The following is a 20,000-nucleotide window of genomic DNA, read 5'->3' as shown; positions in this document are numbered from 1 at the left end:
CACTTTATTCTATAGGAAATATAATCAAATGTTTCAGTAATATCGTCATTTACTCATTTCCAGTCTTAAGATTTGTCATGTAATAAAGGTTTTAGATTCATTTTAAATACTTGTATAGGAGTAAGCATGGAATAAACTAAACAAATGAGCTTTTCCTTTTGAGTCTAAGATAGTATTTTTTCTGTTTTTGTTGGATGGTTTTAATATTCTTTTACTGTATATACAGCCAATTATTTGTTCATATAATGTTGTTTCTATGCACTATTTGGGTAAAGCCTTTTGTTTATACTGGATACCACAAGTATTAATAGTTATTGTCAATGAGGATAAACTTATATACTACAGCCTACATTTATTAGCAATTGAAACAGATAAAAGTTAATAAATGTATTGACATAATAAATGTGTAAGTCTTGGAGGTTATGGATTGCTAATCCTTGTAGCCCATATTAAAAGGTAGAGATAGTTAATCAAATGTAATTTTAATGGAACTGACTCACTCATAATATTACAAAATAATTTTACTCTAGTCGGTCCTTTTACATTGTAAACCCCTACTGTTGTTCAGTCACCCAAAATTCCTGTTGCATTTAGTTAAACATTTAGTTAAGGAAGTTAACTTACAAGGTTTACTTTAATATCTATTCCCATTGATTTCTTGCCTTTTATCAATATTTCTAACTTGTGGAAAATTTAAGAAGCAAAGATACAAAAATTAAAACTTATACCTAAATGAATATTCTATTGTGACAGCAAACCTCAGGCAATTCATCATTTAACTTTTTCTGTTGTTGTTGTTATTTAGCTTATATCAAGGAGATATAAAATCAAAATCATTCAAGCTTTAACCAACCAGTCTTTTTATACAACATTGACCAATGTATCTTTCCCCTTTTAAGACAGTAGAGTATGATTTGATGGAAAATTGGCTTTATATTTGTTGCAGGTTGAGTAACTACTAACTGTTTCCCTCACTAAGACATTCATACACATATAGTTATAAAGCAGTTCTCACTAAAAATTTACTTCATCATCATTTAACATTCATATTCTCTGCTGCTATGGATTGGATGGTTTTACTGGGTCTGATGGGTTCAAGAACTGCATTGTGCACCAGTGTCTGCTAAGGCAAGGTTTTCTACAGATGGATGCTCTTCCAAATGCCAACCATTTATAGCATGTATTGGGTGCTTTTTCCATGCCACCAGTACTAGTGAAGTCATCATGCAACTCATAAGGTTACAAAACTTGAGGAGGTTTTGATAGTATTATACAAGATGAGGGATTAAAGTATGAATGAAAGGAGGAAAGGAAGGCAAGCAATTCCTGTAGAGCAGCAATATTCAGAAGAGAGGGAGAGAATATGATCAGTATTACTTTATGGATGAAATCTGCTAACAAATACTTTGAAATTTATAAAATTATGCAAAATATAATTCTAAACTGAAACAGTCAACACAAGTTTAATTCTAAACCATATAAGTGTGTAGATTTCAATCTATATAGCTTATGACACAAAATTATAATTTAATCTTCAAAAGCATATTTCACCATTACTGTAAAAATCATCTTCATAACAAAACTAAATATTTTTACATACACATTTTATACTATTAACATATGGCATTATGTAGTGTAATTGTTATGAAACCAATAAAATTCACTAATTCTTTACAATAATCCCTGTTAAAATGAATAAAATCTTTATGAATAAGTATAAGAATTTTTAAAGTCTGTGGTCTACAGATATATAAGACCATGGTCTGAAGATCTATAAGTTCATGTTCTGCAGATTTTGATATTCTCTGCCAGGTTAACTTAATGACTTTGTTTTTGACATATTTACTTATTTTATATTTGATATATTTGCCTTTTTAAGAAAAAGATTATCTGATTTGCTTGAAGCTTTTTTTTTGTTTTTGTATTTTTGTGGTTGGTTTTTGACCCATCATATTTATAACTTTGGTCTTATTCTATATAGCATTATTCTCTCTTTTTTTTCTGCAATTTGCTATAAAACATAAAATTTGCTGTAATTCTCAGTAGCTTAATAACCTATGACTATATCTCATATTTTAATATTTTAAATAAAACATTATCATCTATGTGTGTTTTAGTGTGTGTATGTTGTTTATGTATGTGTGCATGTGTATGTATGTGCACATGTGTATGTGGTGTGGTGTGTGTGTGCGTGCGCGCGCGCGCGTGTATGTGTGTGTGTGTGTGTGTGCACGTGTGTGTGCGTGTGTGTGTGTGAACTGGAAATTTCAATCTAGTAAGTTTAAATTAAGCTTCCAGAAACACATACTACATTATGTTTCTTGTTTTAACCAAGTAGCTAATGTTTATTTTAAACCAGAAAAGTCAATGAACTTATAACTGATATGTCAATTTAAAATTCTAAATGTTCACTTAAAATGGTTAACATATTGCATCCTCTATTATCACCCTTTCTATACTACTTCTTTGCTCCTGTCTATTTAATCTTACATACCTTTTTAATCTTTATAAATATGGTTTCTGTCTACCTCTAAGGCTAAAGCCAAAGATTTTAAAATTATCAGACAAAAATAACATCAGCTGTTATTATTTAATTTATATTGGTTATATGTTAATTCCCAGGAAGCAACAGTACTGTCAGTTGTAGACACAGTAGAAGATCATGTGATTATTTCACGTGAACCCTTTACTGAGATGTCTCGAACTGACAGTGGACATGGCTCAAGTATGGAAAGCACAGGATATTACGAGGAACTCCCATGTATGTTTTGCTTCTTATATATCTTAGACTGTATATTTCTGTATATATTTGTTTTGTCTTCAATGTGGCATGGCAATGAAAATATTTGAGGATAAATTAATAAATAATTAGATATTTTGATGTATAAATTGGTATATATTGTGAACATGTTATGCATCTTATTTTTAAAAATCATCTTGGGAAACTATGATTAGGCATGTATACATGTAATTTTATATATATATACATATATATTAATAATAAATTCTCATATATTACATCTTCTGTCTTTCATTTACCATACATACATGCATACAAACAAACAAACATACATACATATATATATATATTGCTTCCAGCAGGCATGGCTGTGTGGTAAAGAAGTTTGTTTTGCAACTGCATAGTTTTGGGTTCAGTCCCACTGCATGGCACCTTGGGCAAGTGTCTTCTACAATAGCTTTTGGCTGACCACAGCCTTGTGAGTGAGTTTGGTAAATGGAAACAGTCTGGAAGCCCACGCGTGTGTGTGTGTGTTTGTGTGTGTGTGTTTGTGTGTGCGTGCACACACATGCATGTGTGTGTGCATGCATGTATGTGTGTATGTCTATGTTTGTGTTTGTCCCCAACCACCACATGGCACTGGGTATTGGTTTGTTTATGTCCCCATAACTTCACTGTTCAGCAAAAGGTACTGATCAAATAAATATCAAACAGAATAAATAAATACTGGGGTCAATTGTTCAACGAAACCTTTCAAGGTGCTTCCCCAGCATGGCTGCAATCCAATGAGTAAAACAAGATATAAAAAAAAAAAGAGAAAAGAAATACCATCTGTAACATAGAGATTGTCCCTGTTACATTTAGACCCGACCACCCAGAATCCAAATATACAATCATCTTCATGTAGAGAACATATCTGTGAAGTAAAATGTCTACCACATTGTTTTTATTTTTTCATCAAATATTCATTCTACTTCAGAAAATGAACAACTGTAATTTTCTACTTGTTAAAAGATGATCAAGTTATTGCTGTTTTCTTATATACAAGAGATGATATTCACTAGTTTAGCTTGAGTGTGAACCACTTCATTAGTTGAATAATTACATTAGAAATATTCAGTATTCATTAATGGCTGAATGTTATTTGTAGCTCAGTACCTCAGTTATAGACAACAAGTTCTAACAACCATGTACATACTCAAGTAGACATAGTCGTATGAATATAGAAATACATGCTCAATTTCTTTTGCATGATATACATTTTTTATTATTGTCTGTATACATTTTTATTTCTATATATTATATTATAATTTATTCAGATTTATAGATTATTCATATGTATTGTAGTATATACAATATTTAATTATAACCATTTACATAATGTAGATCTACTGTTACATATATTACTTTTGTGACTTTTGATTATTAATTGCAGAATATATTTTTTAAATATCCATTTCAAAAATAGTTTAAAAAAACACCCAAAGAACTGTGTAAATAGGTGCAGGATTGGCTGTGTGGTAAGAAGCTTGCTTCACAACCACATGGTTCCCGGGACAGTTTCACTGCATGGCACCTTGGGCAAGTGTTTTCTACTATAGCCTCAAGCCGACCAAAGCCTTGTGAGTGGATATTTGGTAGATGGAAACTGAAAGAAGCCCATCGTGTATATATATATATATATATATACATATATATATATATATATATATATATATATATATATATATATATATATATATATATATATATATATATATGTATGTATGTATATATTTGTCCATGTGTCTGTTCTTGTTCTCACACCATTGCTTGACAGCCGATGTTGGTGTGTTTACACCCCCATAACCTAGTGGTTTGACAAAAGAGACTGATAGAATAAGTATTATGCTTACAAACAATAAGTCCTGGGGTTGATTTCTTCGACTAAAGGTCGTGCTCCAGCATGACCACGGTCAAATGACTGAAACAAGTAAATGAATAAATGAAATTAATGAAATATATTTTTGTCAAAAAAAAAATAAACATTGCACATATTATTTCAAAGAGTAGGCCTGTTTTGTTGCTATGAAAATATCTTATATGGGAACTAATTTCATATTGCATTAAGTTGGCTAACTTCTTTAGCAATTTTTGTATTCTGTCTAACTATAATCAGATTGGCTCATTTAATTTTTGTATTGCTTTATCTTCCTTTTTTTGTTGTAAGAATTATTTTTTCTCTTTTCAAACTATTGATTGATTAACATCCCTTGAGTACCTTCCATTTATTCAATTTCTTTGCATCATTCCAGGTGTAAGAACAGGTACACAAAAATTTAATTTAAGATAATCTAATATTTGTTTATAGAGAGATCAAATACATTTTATTTCATTGCTTTAAGTAAATAAATAATTTTATTCTTGGTTCATACACATACAAACATATATGTGTGTGTGTGTATTTATGTATGTATTTATATATGTATATATGTATATATGTATATATGTATGCATGTATGTATGTATGTATACACACACACATGTGAGCATATGTGTGCAAAGACATTTGTAAACTTTTAAAAAGTAGTATTTGAATATGATTTCTTTTGTTTTTGCAGGTCAGCTGGAACAGGTCTTCAACATAGATAACGTTTGTTTATCTCAACAGCCTATTACTAATCAAAAAAGTAATTTCAAAGATTGTAACGATGCAAAAATAATCCGAGTAAACAGCCCTAGTTCATCATTGCTGTGGAATCTTCCCATGAGGAACAGTTTTAATGTTTACCCTAAATCTCTACCATCAGTACCAAAAGCACCCAACACATAAAAAAAAAAAGTGAAAGAGAGACAGAAATAGAATGAATGAGAGAATGAGAAAAAGAATACAAATATTCTTAGATGTTTTCTGACAGATATTTCTGGAAAAACAAACAAAAGAAAAACTGAGGAGAAAATACTATCTTTCTAAGGATTATTTTTATTTTAAACCAGCCCATTACTTACATTATACAATCTATTATTGGTTGTGTCTCTAGACTTTTATTTCCTCAAGTGTATATATATACATATATGTATATATATACATATATATATATATATATATATATATATATATATATATATATATATATATATATATATATATGTATATATATAAACACATATATCTATCTATATATATAAACATATATATATGAATATGTATGTATGTGCATATATATATACATACATATATGAAATTAGTATTTCTTCCCAGCAGTAAACATGACCATTTTATATAACCAAGAATGTTATTAAGAGTATAAAGAGAAAGTCTGCAATTTTTATGTTTTCAAGAAAATGTTAATTGTAAACTTCTGGTTTACTATAATCATAATGTTATTTTTATGTCAAAGTTACAATTTCAATTTTGTTACAAACATTATGAAATGGAGTCAGAAACATTTGTGGTATCTTTCAATATATAACTTTGAAGAAATTTATTGGGCAAAAACATTTCCATCCAAAATCTATAATTCAAACAAATGTTTGAAAGACTGAAAAAGAATCAACTTTTTTTTTTAAATTTATTTTTAAAGTTATTATCATGGTAGAAAGCTCTTGATAATAGCAGCTATTCTATCTCCTGAGATATTGAATATATGCACTAATGCAAAAGTTTTCTAGATGATAATAACTGTTGAATTCATAACCATTAAAACAGTGGCCACTTTATTTCTTTGGTCATGTCTCAGACTCTGGCTATTGGTATATATTAGTAGCCTTGTTGAATTCAAATCTCCTCTATTTAGAACTTTAGTTTAGTTAGTCAAGCAGTTCATGAAGTTCTTACTGAAATTCTAACTCAACTAATGAACTGTGTATCTGGTTATGGAGTTATATCCCTGTTTCGAACGCTCTGCTTCAGTGAGCATGTATATCTCCAAATGCAACTAAATGTCCATGATAGATAAAAGCGCATATACTTTGCAATGTTCTGCTTCTTGGCTTCCACATATTTTTTTTCCAAATAAAAAAAACCAATAGCCAGAGACTGACCAGACACATTCCATGTATGGCCTCTCTTCCTAAAAATTATGGGGATATTGTACATTAAATATTTCCTTTGCTATCTCAGTCAGTGATCTGATTCAAGGAGCATAGCTTTAGAAAAACGTTATTGGGATTCAATTTTTTTGTAAAAAAAAAGAAAAAAGAAAAAAGATAAAAAGGAACAAAAAGAACAAAAAAAGAACAAAAAAGTAAACCAACCAAAAAAAAATAACAACTTGTTATGATATTTTCTATTACAAATTAGATTAAAATTGTATCTAACCATTCCAATCTATTTTCATTAATTGACTAAAACATAAATTGTATTGGTCAATTGTCGAGATAATTCAGGGAAGTGAGATGTGAGTTAGTTATTGTGATGTTATAAAAGAGCTTTGCGTCTTCAGAAGAGACAGGCCCAGTTTGATGGCCAGTTCTGAATGTTATTAATAAATTTGTGCTGAATGTGTTGTCAGTTCAAGACAGAAAGTCTTGTAAGTTATTGACCTACATTCAGAATCACCGACCATAAAACCAATCACTAAATTGCTGTTAAGACTTAATAGAATTATTCTTTTCACTACTCTAGGGCAATACAGAACTAATTTGAGAATACCTATAGATAGTTATAGTATTGGCATTAAAAAAAATCAACATTAAAAAAAAAGTATTTAAAAAAAACAGTATCGTCCACTATAAAATAGACATTACAATATTTGTAAGGCCTTTTATACTTAATCATGGAGTATATTTTGCTTTGTGTTGGAAAATTCTGTTAATTTCAGATCTTTTAGCATTTATGATTTCAATTTAATCATTTCTTCCAAAAACAATTTTGTGTAGATTTAACAAAAAAAAAAAAAAAAAAAAAAAATTTAAATGAAAAAAAATTGTCTTAATTAGTATGAAATCATGATATTGTACAGATCTGGTAAAACACAATCCACAATATGTTGGATATACCAGGAAACACTTTTGGTCTTAGCTAATGTAAGCTTGGTCGTTTGACTTCCTCATCACATGATATTGATGATTGCACAAAAGAAGACTACAGAATGAAGATATTTTGAGAATATATTGAATATATTGAATATATGATGATAACATTCTCCATTTCGGATACAGTTTAGTTAATATTCCCTCCCCTAAATTTCAGATATAGTTTACTTTTTATTCTTTATCAAAAATTCTAAAAAAAAAATCCATCCGTAGGTGCCACTATATTTTGGTACAGAACTTATTTTAGATTGGTTGTGAAATGCCTTTGTTAGCTACTCAGGTCTATAGCTGCTTTCATAGGCTTATCTACACATTTATTAAAATACTATTCTCCTTCATCTTCGTTGTACATTAACCAATATATCTTTGTTTTATATATATACATATATACATATATCTGTATATATATATATATATATATATATATATATATATGTATGTATATATGTATATATATATATATATATATATACACACACACACAAAATATATAAATGGTAATCTTACAGCTTCTCTTTGTTATACAATCATTTTATAACTTCTTACATCTTTGTTATACACAAATATAACCTCAAACATATTTGTTAAACACAGATCTTATATACATCTTGTTTCTAATCTTCTAACTGTATAGATTCCTATATTTATTATATTCTAATTTCATAGATTTGAACATTTTGATTCTGATATAAACTTTATAGTCATCATTAATTTCAGGCAACCCTTTTCTTGTGAAGTTTTTGTGAAGTGAAACTTTTGTTTTTAATATTTGTTGAGGTTGTCTTATTTAAATATTTGAGCATTTTCATCTTTTTTCATTTGGTGAAAATCAACTTGAAGCAATGGCAAAACTAGCTTGTTTGTAGCCCCTTGACATACAATATTTATTTGGGTCCTAACTCTTGCCTCATATTCTATTGATTAGAAATAAAACAACAAATGCATTTTTGTGATGAATCAGTTTGTTTATTATGATACTGAACTTACTATGATACTGAAGAATCTGAGATAATAACCAACTGGTTTTGATTATTTTAAATTGATTAGTTATTAGCTGGTAACCAATTTCAGAGTCTTGTGATCCCTACTATTATTATGCTTGATATATTATATCCAATTTAACAAACTACTTTATGTCTATTAGATATCATTTATTATTATTTATTATTATTATTGGGATGGCTGAATCAGTAGGGGGGTACACTTAAATGCCTTGTGGTATTTAGTTATTTCTCTTTATATTCTGTATTAAAACCTGTCAAGGTCGACTTTGCCTTTCGTCCTTATGGTGGCGGGAAGGGCTGTGTCGATGAATTATGTACCAGAGTCAAGTACTGGGATCAATTTAATCAACTGGTCTCTACAAATCCGTGGCCTTGAGCCTATGTTAGAAACCATTATTATTAATATTACTGTTGACCTGAAATGGTCAGTAGATAAGATATTGAGCTTCTGGCTCTTTGCTTGTGCGTTCATATCTATCTACTTTTATTTTGTTGTGTCTGTGGGCAGGATGCTTCTTTCTACCTAATTTCACATAGTTCTGGAGAATAGATTCTTTCAGATGTATAACCTGTTATAGAACTAGTGTTGAATCAAAAGGAATATTCATAGCACTGTCTTGCAAACATCTCTACTACTACTACTTTGGGTGCTGGCTTTATGCCTAAATTAGAAACATTATTATTATTGTTATTTAGTATGGTGGTTTGGCAGAATTGTTAGAGTATCAGAGAAAATGCCTCATAGTGTTTGTTCCAGTCTTTTACATTCTGAGTTCAAATTCAGCCAATGTCAACTTTGCCTTTCATCCTTTCAGGGTTGATGAAATAAAGTACCATTCAAATACCAGTCAATAGTATCAACTAATCCCACCCCACAATTTTTGGCTTTGTGCCTATGTTAGAAAAAATTATTAAGATTATTATTATTATTATTACAATCATTTTCATGATTATTAGTATTGCAATGGAGTTGATGAAAAAAACAAAACAAAACAAAACAAGTGAACACTGAACTAAATGTATTTTGATATTTAGTTTCCACCCTTAAGTGTTCAAATCCAGCCAGAGTTGACTTTGTCTTTCATCCCACTGGGTTGATAAAATACCAGATATCTTCTGACATAAATTTAATCGACTGTTATAATCCCCACCAAACACATACAAAAGAATTCATGGCCTTGTGCCAATGTGAAAAACTATCATTATTACCATTATTATAGGGCAATGGACAGCAGCAGAGAGACTGATGACAGAGAAACTTTACAGTATCTGATACCTTGAGTCTATGTTCTGTGTTCATATCACCCCATAAGCTTGTCTTTGCCTTTTATACTTCTGAATTTAATAAAATAACAACTAGTAATATATTGCAATCAATTCCATTGTGTCCTCCCACCCCTGCAAAATTTGGCCTTGTCTTGAGTTAAAAGAGACTATCATTATTATTATTATATAATTGTTATTATTCCTGTTATTGTTGTTGTGGCAGGCAGCATTGCATATAATAGTATGACAGTGTCTTTGTTATGAGTCCCAGCTAGAATCATTTTCCTTTATTCTTATATTGCACTGATACCCATGTCACCTTTCCCCTCATTTTAAGGATCTATTTCTATATAAATTATCTTCCTTCTTTTTCCTCCTTTCCCCTTCCCTCTCCCTACCATCATCATTATCATCCTCACCTGTATGAGGATTATCCTCAGGACCATCTTTGACATCGTCATCATTATTATACTTCTTATTATGATTGTCATTATTATTCAGTGGTCTTATTTTTATTGTGTGCTTTCACTGAACTACAGAGTGCAGCTCTGTTTGCTGCTCTTCATAGTCCAAAATTGCTGGCCTCGTGCCAAAATTAGAAATAATAATAATTATTATTACTTTGCTGTTCATCCCTAATGGGTAGAGGGTAGATTAAGTTGCTTCAAATTATGGATACATATCTACTTGGTTTTTTTACCTCTGCATTCTCTGTTCAAGTCCAGCTAAGGTTGGTTTTTACCTTCCTTTCTTTCTTTTCTAAATTCTTTGGTACAGTCAATGAATTAAGTATCATGCATGTTCTCAAGTCAATTTAATCAATTTGTGGTACTGTACCACTGTAAGATACCATCATTGACAAAGTTTGTGTCATTAGCTCAGATGGTAGAAAACTAGCTAAATTCTTTGATAGAGTATCAGTTTTCTTGCTTCATGCTTCTAAGTTCAAATCCCATTGGTGCCAACTCTTTTTAACCTCCTGAGTGAGGGGGATGTGATAAAATAAGAATCTAGAAAATATTAAGGTGGATTCATTTGATTATATGGCTCCCTTAAAAATTCGTGGCCCTACATCCCAAAATAGAAATCATATTCTTTCTCTTGTCTTTTACTTCATCTTATCACTATTCTAGGTGTAAAAAAAGAACTAAAAAAACAGAACATAGGATGATATGCCTTAAGGTATTTAGTTACATCCTCTATGTTCTAATTTGAAATACCTCCACAGGGCTGATTTTGCCTTTATTCTTTCTGGGACCAATAAAATAAGTACCAGGAAACTATTGAGGGCAATATAATTAACTATAACCCTTCCCTTTCAAAATAGTGGCTTTGTGCCAATTATTATTATTATTATTATTATTATTATTATCATTATTACTATTGTCACCATTATTATTATTATTATTATTATTATCATTATTATTGTCACTATTATTATTATTATCATTATTATTATTATCACAATTATTATTATTATTATTATTATTATCACTATTATTATTATTATTATTATTAGTGTGGAGTTGCAGAATTGGTAGAGAGCTAAACAAAATACCTTGTGGTATTTGGTTTTGTCACTTTACGTTTGGAGTCCAAATCCTATGTGCTAGGACTGACTTTGCCTTTGATCCTTCCAAATTGATAAAATAAAGTACCAGTTAAACACTGGGTTGATTTACTTGATTATGCTCTTCCTCTAAAATATGTGGCCTTATGGCTATGTTACAAATGATAATAAAAATTATCATCATCATTATTATTATTATTATTATTATTACCCTCATCATCACCACCACCACCACCAACAACAACACCACCATCACCACCATCATCATCATCATCATCATTATTTAATTGTTGTAAGCACCACCTCACAGTGACTTTAACTGTCTGTGACACAAGACTGCAACCTGGATTTTGATTCTTGGTTGCAGTCATTTTAATTGAATTACATCACTATTGCCATTGACAAAAACATAAACATTTTACAATCTTATTTCAATTCACCTATAAATAAGTATGTTCATCTAAGAAAACACAAAACAATCATTGTGATTTTTGTTAAAAGAATTACCACCAGTATTAGTATTATTATAATAATTCTTGTTATTACAATTGTTTTCTGCCAGATCATGCTCAAGTATCAAAGTATAATTATTTCATGGCTACAGAACAGCCTAGACAACCCTGCTTGGGTGCAAAAGGATATCTGATCAAAATAAGCAATTGATCTGCATTAATTTTTTTCTTTTGCTGTGGCTAACTTGTTTTATTGCAGAGTATGCTGTCCTAAAATTTAGGATTTACAGCATTATCTTGTAGTCCTAAATTAAAGTTGTTTGGAAATTTAATGAGGGAGATATTTGGTTGCCACAGTGAGCATGTTAAGCAACCATGTTATAAAGCTTGCTTCCTGGCTTATTGTTGGCTTCGACTGAGCTGAAATCAATTTTTCACTCTTACAATCATACAATCTGTCCAAACTTTTGGTTCTCACTGCATATCCATAATTTGTTTAAAGTATTCAGTGTAGTGTCTCTATCCAAAATATCTACAGCAGAGCTCTTCACAATTGTTGCTCTTTTCTATTGATCTGTGATAGTCTATGTAGTTACATTCTGCTGTCCTCCACTCTTCCTCAGATCTCTACAGATCACTTCATTTACTGGACAGCTGGTTTAACTCTACCTTTGGAAGTAAACCTCAACAGAATTCAACTTTATCCCTTATTATTATTATTTTTTTTATGCATTTCTATTTTCTAGTTTTTGTTGTTATTGTTCTCACTGTTGTGTCACTGTTGTATAATGTTTGTCTTTCTATAGTTTGTTTTGTTTTTGTAGTGTTTCTTTGTTTTGTTTAATTACATTAATTAATGTTATTAATCATTGTTGCTATTGCTATTGTTATAATTTTATTTTAACCGTGAAGGAAAAAAAATGATATTGATATAACTCATTAGATTTGTTTATTTGATTTGAGGGAGTAAAATATAAAAAAAATTGTGATTCTAACTATAAAAAAGAAAAACATTGCCATTACCAGTTAGAATCCTTATAAAAAGTTTACGACTTTTGTTGCTTTGATGGCTATTTCTTTCAACATTGAATGTTCTTGGTTTCCTGTTATGCCTTGACACTCAGCTCTTTTTACCTATTGCCAGATAATAATATCTTCTCTGATTTCATTTACCATCAACTTGTATTTATTCTTGCAATAGTCAACAAGAAAATTATTCTGCTGCTTTTAAAAAACCCCTCTTGAAAATTAAAAAAACAAATAAATAAAACAATTATTATGATAGAGAAATCAAATTATTTTTGTGATCATTTGAAACTTTATTCCCCAAAAACCAAAAAAAAAAAAGAAATATAATAATAATAATAATTCATCATTTGGTAAGCTGAGCCTATCAGTGCAGGCAAGCTATCAACATATTCTCCTCCCCCAACAACCTCTTAAAAAATATAAACATTATGTAAGAATCTTAAAGAACAAAAATGAATTGACCAAAAAAAATTCAAAATTAAAGAAAGAAAAATAAAAAAGTACAAAGACAAAAAAGACAACCTCAAGACAAACAAAAGAAAAACTGAAAACCCATGTAATTTACAAATAAAGTTTTTATGTAAAAAAAGGAAAAAAATACAATCTCTTTCAATTTAGTAGTTTTTGTTATTTTCTAGAAAGGTGAGAAAAAAATCAATGCAAGAAGAAACATGTCTTTATACTGAATGCAATTTTATCTGTTTTGTGGTTTCTACTTCACTTCTACAACCTGCTTATAAACTATAATTATAACCCAAAATTACAAGATAGTGGAAGAAAAAACCATGCAAAAATATAAAATACTTAGAAAATAAAGACAATGACGAAACAAATTGAAATCACAAAACTGTATCTTTAGCAGTTGTATTTCATATGGTATACATATACATACATATATATATATATGTAAATATGATTTTTCTTTGAGATCTATTTAAATTCTGAAGAGAATTCAAGTTGGTCACTAACAAAGCGACAAGACATTTTTGAGTTAAGAGAGTTCCCAGTGTTTGTAAATCTGTGACTGAGTTGGTGTATTGGCAGAGCTGTTGATGCACACACCGAAGTGTGTGCATCTGTTCATGTAAAGACTCACAAGTGGAGAATCTTTGGAATGTCTTACAAATATTCATAGTGCCGTTAATAGATTGGATTTAGAGAATCTGTATCAGTTCCTTTTGCGCTTTCTGTGAAAAGCCTAGTATTTCTAGGTTTTGTGTATATTTGTAGGTACATAGCTTGCTGCACCTGCGATGATAGGTACAAGTGAGAATTTATTGTCAGGATATAAGAGCTGTAAGTTCCACATTAATTTACCATAAAAGTTCTCTTTTTCCAGGATGTTTGATGGGGCATTCACATCCACTGGGCAGCTGACCACTACAACAGTGTATGACTTATGTCCCCTGACCCACAGAACAATATTACCTCTGTTATGTTTGTGCTGAATCTGGAGTGGTCCACTAGTATTCTTTGTTTTTAAAGGTGTAAATGCATGCTGGTTATGACATGCCTTTGATGTACAAGGGGGTGCCCAAAAGAAACCAGAAGTTTGCAATATTTTTTATCCACTTAGTTTTACAAGTTTACACTTTTATCACCTTCAAAGTATTCTCCATTTGAAGCAATGCATCAGTCCAGATGTGTTTTCCACTGTTCTACAAAGTGATGCCTTTTAATGCCTCCATCAATTTTTTCTTCACCTCTTCCTCATCTGCAAATTCCATAGCACCAGCTTTCGTCACCAGTGAAGACCTTCGTAAAAAGGTCGGGATCAACTTCCAAGTGTTCTTTCAGTTCATGACAGGCATTCATTTGTGACTGCTTTTGATTTTCCATGAGCCAACGAGGCACAAATTTTGCTGCAACTTTTTTCATTTACAATTCCTTGCTCAAAATTCGATGGCAGGAGCTCCAGAATATCCTAGTCATATCAACAAATTCATCAGTTGTTCGGTGATGGTCCTCCAAGACTGGTTCATGAATTTTCATGATGCTTTCATTCGATTGGGTGGTCAACGGTTGCCCTGAATGAGATTGGTCTTCAAGCGACAAGTGACTATTCTTAAAGTGTGAAAACCACTCATAAACTTGTGTTTTGTGTTTTGTTCATGGCAGCATCATTGTAAACTGTTTGAAGCATGACAATTGTTTTGGTTCCCTAACATAAAACAGAATTTCAAGGAAGCACATTGTTCTTTTGTTTCAACCATCACAAAAATCCATGAACAGAGGGGAAGCACGGCAAAACAAAGACACACCACATAGCTGTACGACTCTGCTTGATAACACTGGTTGGCAGACTGATACCTGAGGGTTGCATCTTGTGGCCTCTAGTGGCAGAGGCCTGAACTACAATGAGCTTGTCTGGTTACTTTTGGGTACCTCCTCGTATATGTCAGGGCAATCCTTCCTGCATATAGTATTGTATACTATCATGCCTCAGGGGCAAGCAGTCCATTGTAGACATTTTGAGGCAGCTGCTGATGTGAGTGATATATTCCACACTAGTATAGCAGAGGTGACATTTTCTATCACAACATAGAGGTTTGGTGGTAGCTTTTCTGTCTTGTTTTTCAGGTATTTAGTAGCTATTTTCCATTCCTGGATAGCAAAGATGAGATGTAATGTATCTATTACAATTCCAGGAGAGGCTACTCTTCCTGTCAATGCTGTTGCTATCCTTTAACTTATGGGATATGCATCCATGCATTGCTTGTTGCTGGTATGATGCCTGCTTCTCCTCTAAGCTTCTGTTTATGTAGGCCAGTCAAACTTCCTTTGATCAAGCAAGACAGTTGTAGTCTCAGAGTATCTGCTCAGTAATTCTTCGCCAACTCTGAAGATGTTGTTGCTCTCACTTTTGAGTAGGCATGAAATGTATTCATTTCTTTCTTTACTTTCCAACAGGTGTTGTTTGAATGATACAATGCGACATTCAAAGACTGTTCGGACTGACCTTTTACCTCTTCTACCATCACTTCACCTCATATAGATCTGCTCAGTGTCACTGGTGATGTGCAAATTGCCAGTGCTGGTCAGTACCTTTCTAGTTTTAATGTCCAGGCTGTGGATCTTATCAAGTGTTCAGTTTAATACCTCAAATGTTGGTACTAGCACTAGCACTGCAAAAGCACTGAGATATGGTCTTGTTAAGTGTAAACAACTTTGAATTCCATATTTTCTGGAGTCTACAGAAATACTTTTTTATGCAACATTCTCACTGATTCTGAGATAGTTATAGTTTGCATCATTAGAGGTAGGGGAGATAGACAAGCCTTTGATATACCTGTTCTCTATTTGGTGGACAATCTTTCCTCAGTTGGCTATCCTGTTTGAGGAATTATCTTGCTCAAACTGCATTCCTTTGTCTCATGAGAATGTTGTGACTAGTTTTTAATTGTCTCTTAATATTGTTTATGTTACCATACAAAAAAATGTATGGATGACATTAATTTTATTCTTTTCTGCATATCCCAGCATGTAGCTTTGGTATTTTTTGACAGGACTGACAAGGGGTTCACTGCCAGTACAAACAACATTACAGAGAAACTGTTGACACTCCGTCACTTACAACGTCGAGGGTTCCAGTTGATCAGATCAACGGCACAGCCTGCTCGTGAAATTAACGTGCAAGTGGCCGAGCACTCCACAGACACGTGTACCCTTAATGTAGTTCTTGGGGATATTCAACGTGACACAGTGTGACAAGGCTGACCCTTTGAATTACAGGCACAATAGAAACAGGAAGTAAGAGTGAGAGAAAGTTGTGGTGAAAGAGTACAGCAGGGTTCTCCACCATCCCATGCAGGAGCCTCGTGGAGCTTTAGGTGTTTTCGCACAATAAACACTCACAATGCCCGGTCTGGGAATCGAAACCACGATCCTATGACTGCAAGTCTGCTGCCTTAACCATTGGGCCATTGTGCTTCTACACAGAGAAACTATCACCCTGGTATATGCCCGTTGAGAGCTTGATTCTGTTTATAACAATAGGTGCTACTTTAATAGCTGTCGGTGATAACAGTGTGAACCATGTTGGGGTCAGTCTTCCAATGGCATTCATTATAGCAGTGGGTACTTTGGCATGGTGTAGTGATTGTATCATCTGTGAGTGAGGGACAGAGTTGGACACATTCTTTAAGTCTAGCCATATTGTTAAGAGACTACAGTGATGTTGCTTAGCTTCATTAAGGACAGTTTTGTTGAGGCGATGCACAGCCCAGATTCCTTTCTTTCTTCCTGCCTGTTCATCACACCATTTGTTTGGCAGTGGTGAATGTATGTATGTATATTTATATATGTGTATACATATACCTAACTATATGTATATACATGTATGTGTGTGTGCATGTGTGTGTATACACACACACACACACACACACACATGAATAGTACATGTATGATGATATAATATATTTGTGTATATCTTCTATATACACGTATACATAGAATATACATATACATATATATAATATATATTTATATAAATAATATATATATATAAACACACACACAATATATATATATACACATATATCTACATACATACACACATATGCAATATATCTGTGTGTGCATGTGTTTGTGTGTGTATATACACACACACACACACATATATATATATGTTAAAATTATTGCTTTCTTTTACACGAAAACAATGAACCATTAGCGAAAAGGGAGTATGTGTGTAAAACGTTTCCCACCCACTATACATACAATACATACATTCACATGAGAGTAAATAAAGTAAAGCAATATTACTCTATAGTGAACGAATCTATTTTGTAATATTACAGTGGCAGTGACAATAGCATATTGAATGAAATGTCATATGGTATTTAGTTTTGTTTTGTTACATTCCTTATTCAAAGCATCCATGGTCCACCAACTTTGTCTTTATATTTTGGTGGGAGGAGAGTTAATACAGTTGTAATGACTAGCAAGTATGCAATGTGGTTATAATGGAGAAATATAAATGATATCTCGTCATGATAAATCCTGCACAAACCTATAACCTTGTGTGAATATAAGAATTAAACCCTGTAACATATAAGAATTAAGCTCAAATTTAAACCCAGTAACCCAAGCAACTCAATTTCTATGATGTTGGATTAGCTGATTTGGTGAAATGCTAGGCATTAACGCCTTGTGATGTTTTGTTGTGCATCTTTATGTTATGAGTTCAAATTTGAGCTGAGTTTAACTTTTGAATTTCATCCTTCTGGATTTCATAAACTATACCAGTAAAGTGCTAAGAGTTGATCTGATTGACCCCAGCCTTTCTTCTACCTATGATTGAAGTTTATACCATAGGGATTTCTGTGTTATGTTTTACAACCAGATGCCCTTCTGAAATGGCAACAGGAAGGGCATTCATGTCTAAATCGTGGTCTCAAAAATAACCATCCAATCTATAGCTGCATAGAAAAGTGGATGTAAGCAGTAATTGTGATGAATACAAAGTTTTGGATAAAAAAAGGGAAAAGTAAAATAGATGCTGTGAGGTGTAAGCATTTCTCTAGAATACTACCAAATTGCTTGAAAGGTAATGGTTACAGCCAGAAACCAAAATTGGGTCACTTATTGTCATTAAAATATTCTAATTTCTCAGGTCCAAGGTAAATGATAAAGTAATCAGTTAGGAAGCAATAATTCTGCTGCAGGTGAAGATTTACTAAGAAATGAAAATAATTATAAAATAATTAAAAATAAGACTTAAACATAAATAAATGAGTAATTTTATTAATTACCTTGCCTGAGAAAGTTCATTATGGTAAGATGTAATTACCTTGTATTTTCTAAATATTGTGGAAACAGCTAAAGTAAAAATAAATATAAGCAGCTTAAGGGTTCCTTTCATGAATAACAAAGTTACAGAGTCTGTAGAAAACTTCATAGCATGATTAAACAGAGTTGTACATTTTTAATTGGTTGAAAAATACAATTAGTTGATACTTTTCATTTTCCTTCACCATTTGAAACAGAAGATTATACAAACAAGTTGAAATCATAATGGAGAACAAGAAAACATGCAAAAACATACTAAGATAAACACACACAAAGGTTTTTAAATCTATTCCAAACCCAAAACCACTCTTTAAGTTGGGCTTATTTTTGTCCTCACTCTATAGTTTGAATAGGTATTCCTTTTTTATAAAGTTAACCATAAGGGCAAGGATATCCATAATATTTGCAAGTTTTCAAAACTGGTTTAAGCATCTGGGATAGCAGTTAGGGCATTGCATTATTACATCAAAGTTTAGGTTCTTGGGCCTAGTAAAGTATTTAGATTTAGAGCAAGACATTTTTTTCACAATGCTCCTGTCCACTTGGTTGAAAATGAGTACCAACAATACATCGTACTCTGTGATATACTAGTAACATGTTCAAGAGGTAATCTTGTAATCTCAATCTAAACACCTTAAAAATACAGATTAGCTTTTGCTTCATGAGCCAATAGTCTTGAGGCAGATTTTCCTAAAATCTGATCTAGCTGATACTAATCCTGAACTTCTGTAGGTCTGCAGGTAAAAAAAAAATTTTTAATATGTAAAAGAAGAAAGAAGTCTGGTCTGAATGTTTGCAAAAGAGTGAACTCTGCTTAAGGCATCTGAAAGCCAGTTGGTGATGGCATTAAACCACACAGTGTGTATTAGGTTGCTGTACAACTGAAGGACTTATTGGAAAACAAAAAACAAAAAGATTTTCAAAATATTCTTTTCAAATATATGAGAAAAAAATAACAAAAACTTGAATAGAATATGTCTGAAAGGTAAGTGTTTTTAAATTCTTTCTTGTTATATATAAAAGTAAAATAGTATACATAAACAAGCACAGATAAATATATATATATGTGAGAGTCTGTGCATATACACACACACACACACACACATATATATATACACATATATGAATGTAGA

The 20,000-nt window shown here is 31.6% G+C and overlaps 1 protein-coding gene across 1 annotated transcript in view; it reads left to right on the top strand.

Annotated features, from left to right (window-relative positions):
* LOC106879921 (uncharacterized) overlaps positions 1 to 13,690 on the top strand; it is a 21,652-nt gene extending 7,962 nt beyond the window's left edge. The window contains exons 2-3 of the mRNA XM_089362702.1: positions 2,623 to 2,761; positions 5,341 to 13,690. Of these exons, the coding sequence (XP_089218828.1) occupies positions 2,695 to 2,761; positions 5,341 to 5,552 (279 nt within the window). The 5' untranslated portion in view covers positions 2,623 to 2,694 and the 3' untranslated portion in view covers positions 5,553 to 13,690. The remainder of the gene's footprint in view (positions 1 to 2,622; positions 2,762 to 5,340) is intronic.
* The last annotated feature ends 6,310 nt before the right edge of the window (positions 13,691 to 20,000 follow it).

The sequence above is a fragment of the Octopus bimaculoides genome, chromosome 14 (assembly GCF_046866305.1).
Source record: "Octopus bimaculoides isolate indiv1 chromosome 14, ASM4686630v1, whole genome shotgun sequence".
In the NCBI taxonomy this organism is placed as follows: Eukaryota; Metazoa; Mollusca; class Cephalopoda; order Octopoda; family Octopodidae; genus Octopus; species Octopus bimaculoides.
This window is presented reverse-complemented; position numbering and strand designations above follow the sequence as displayed.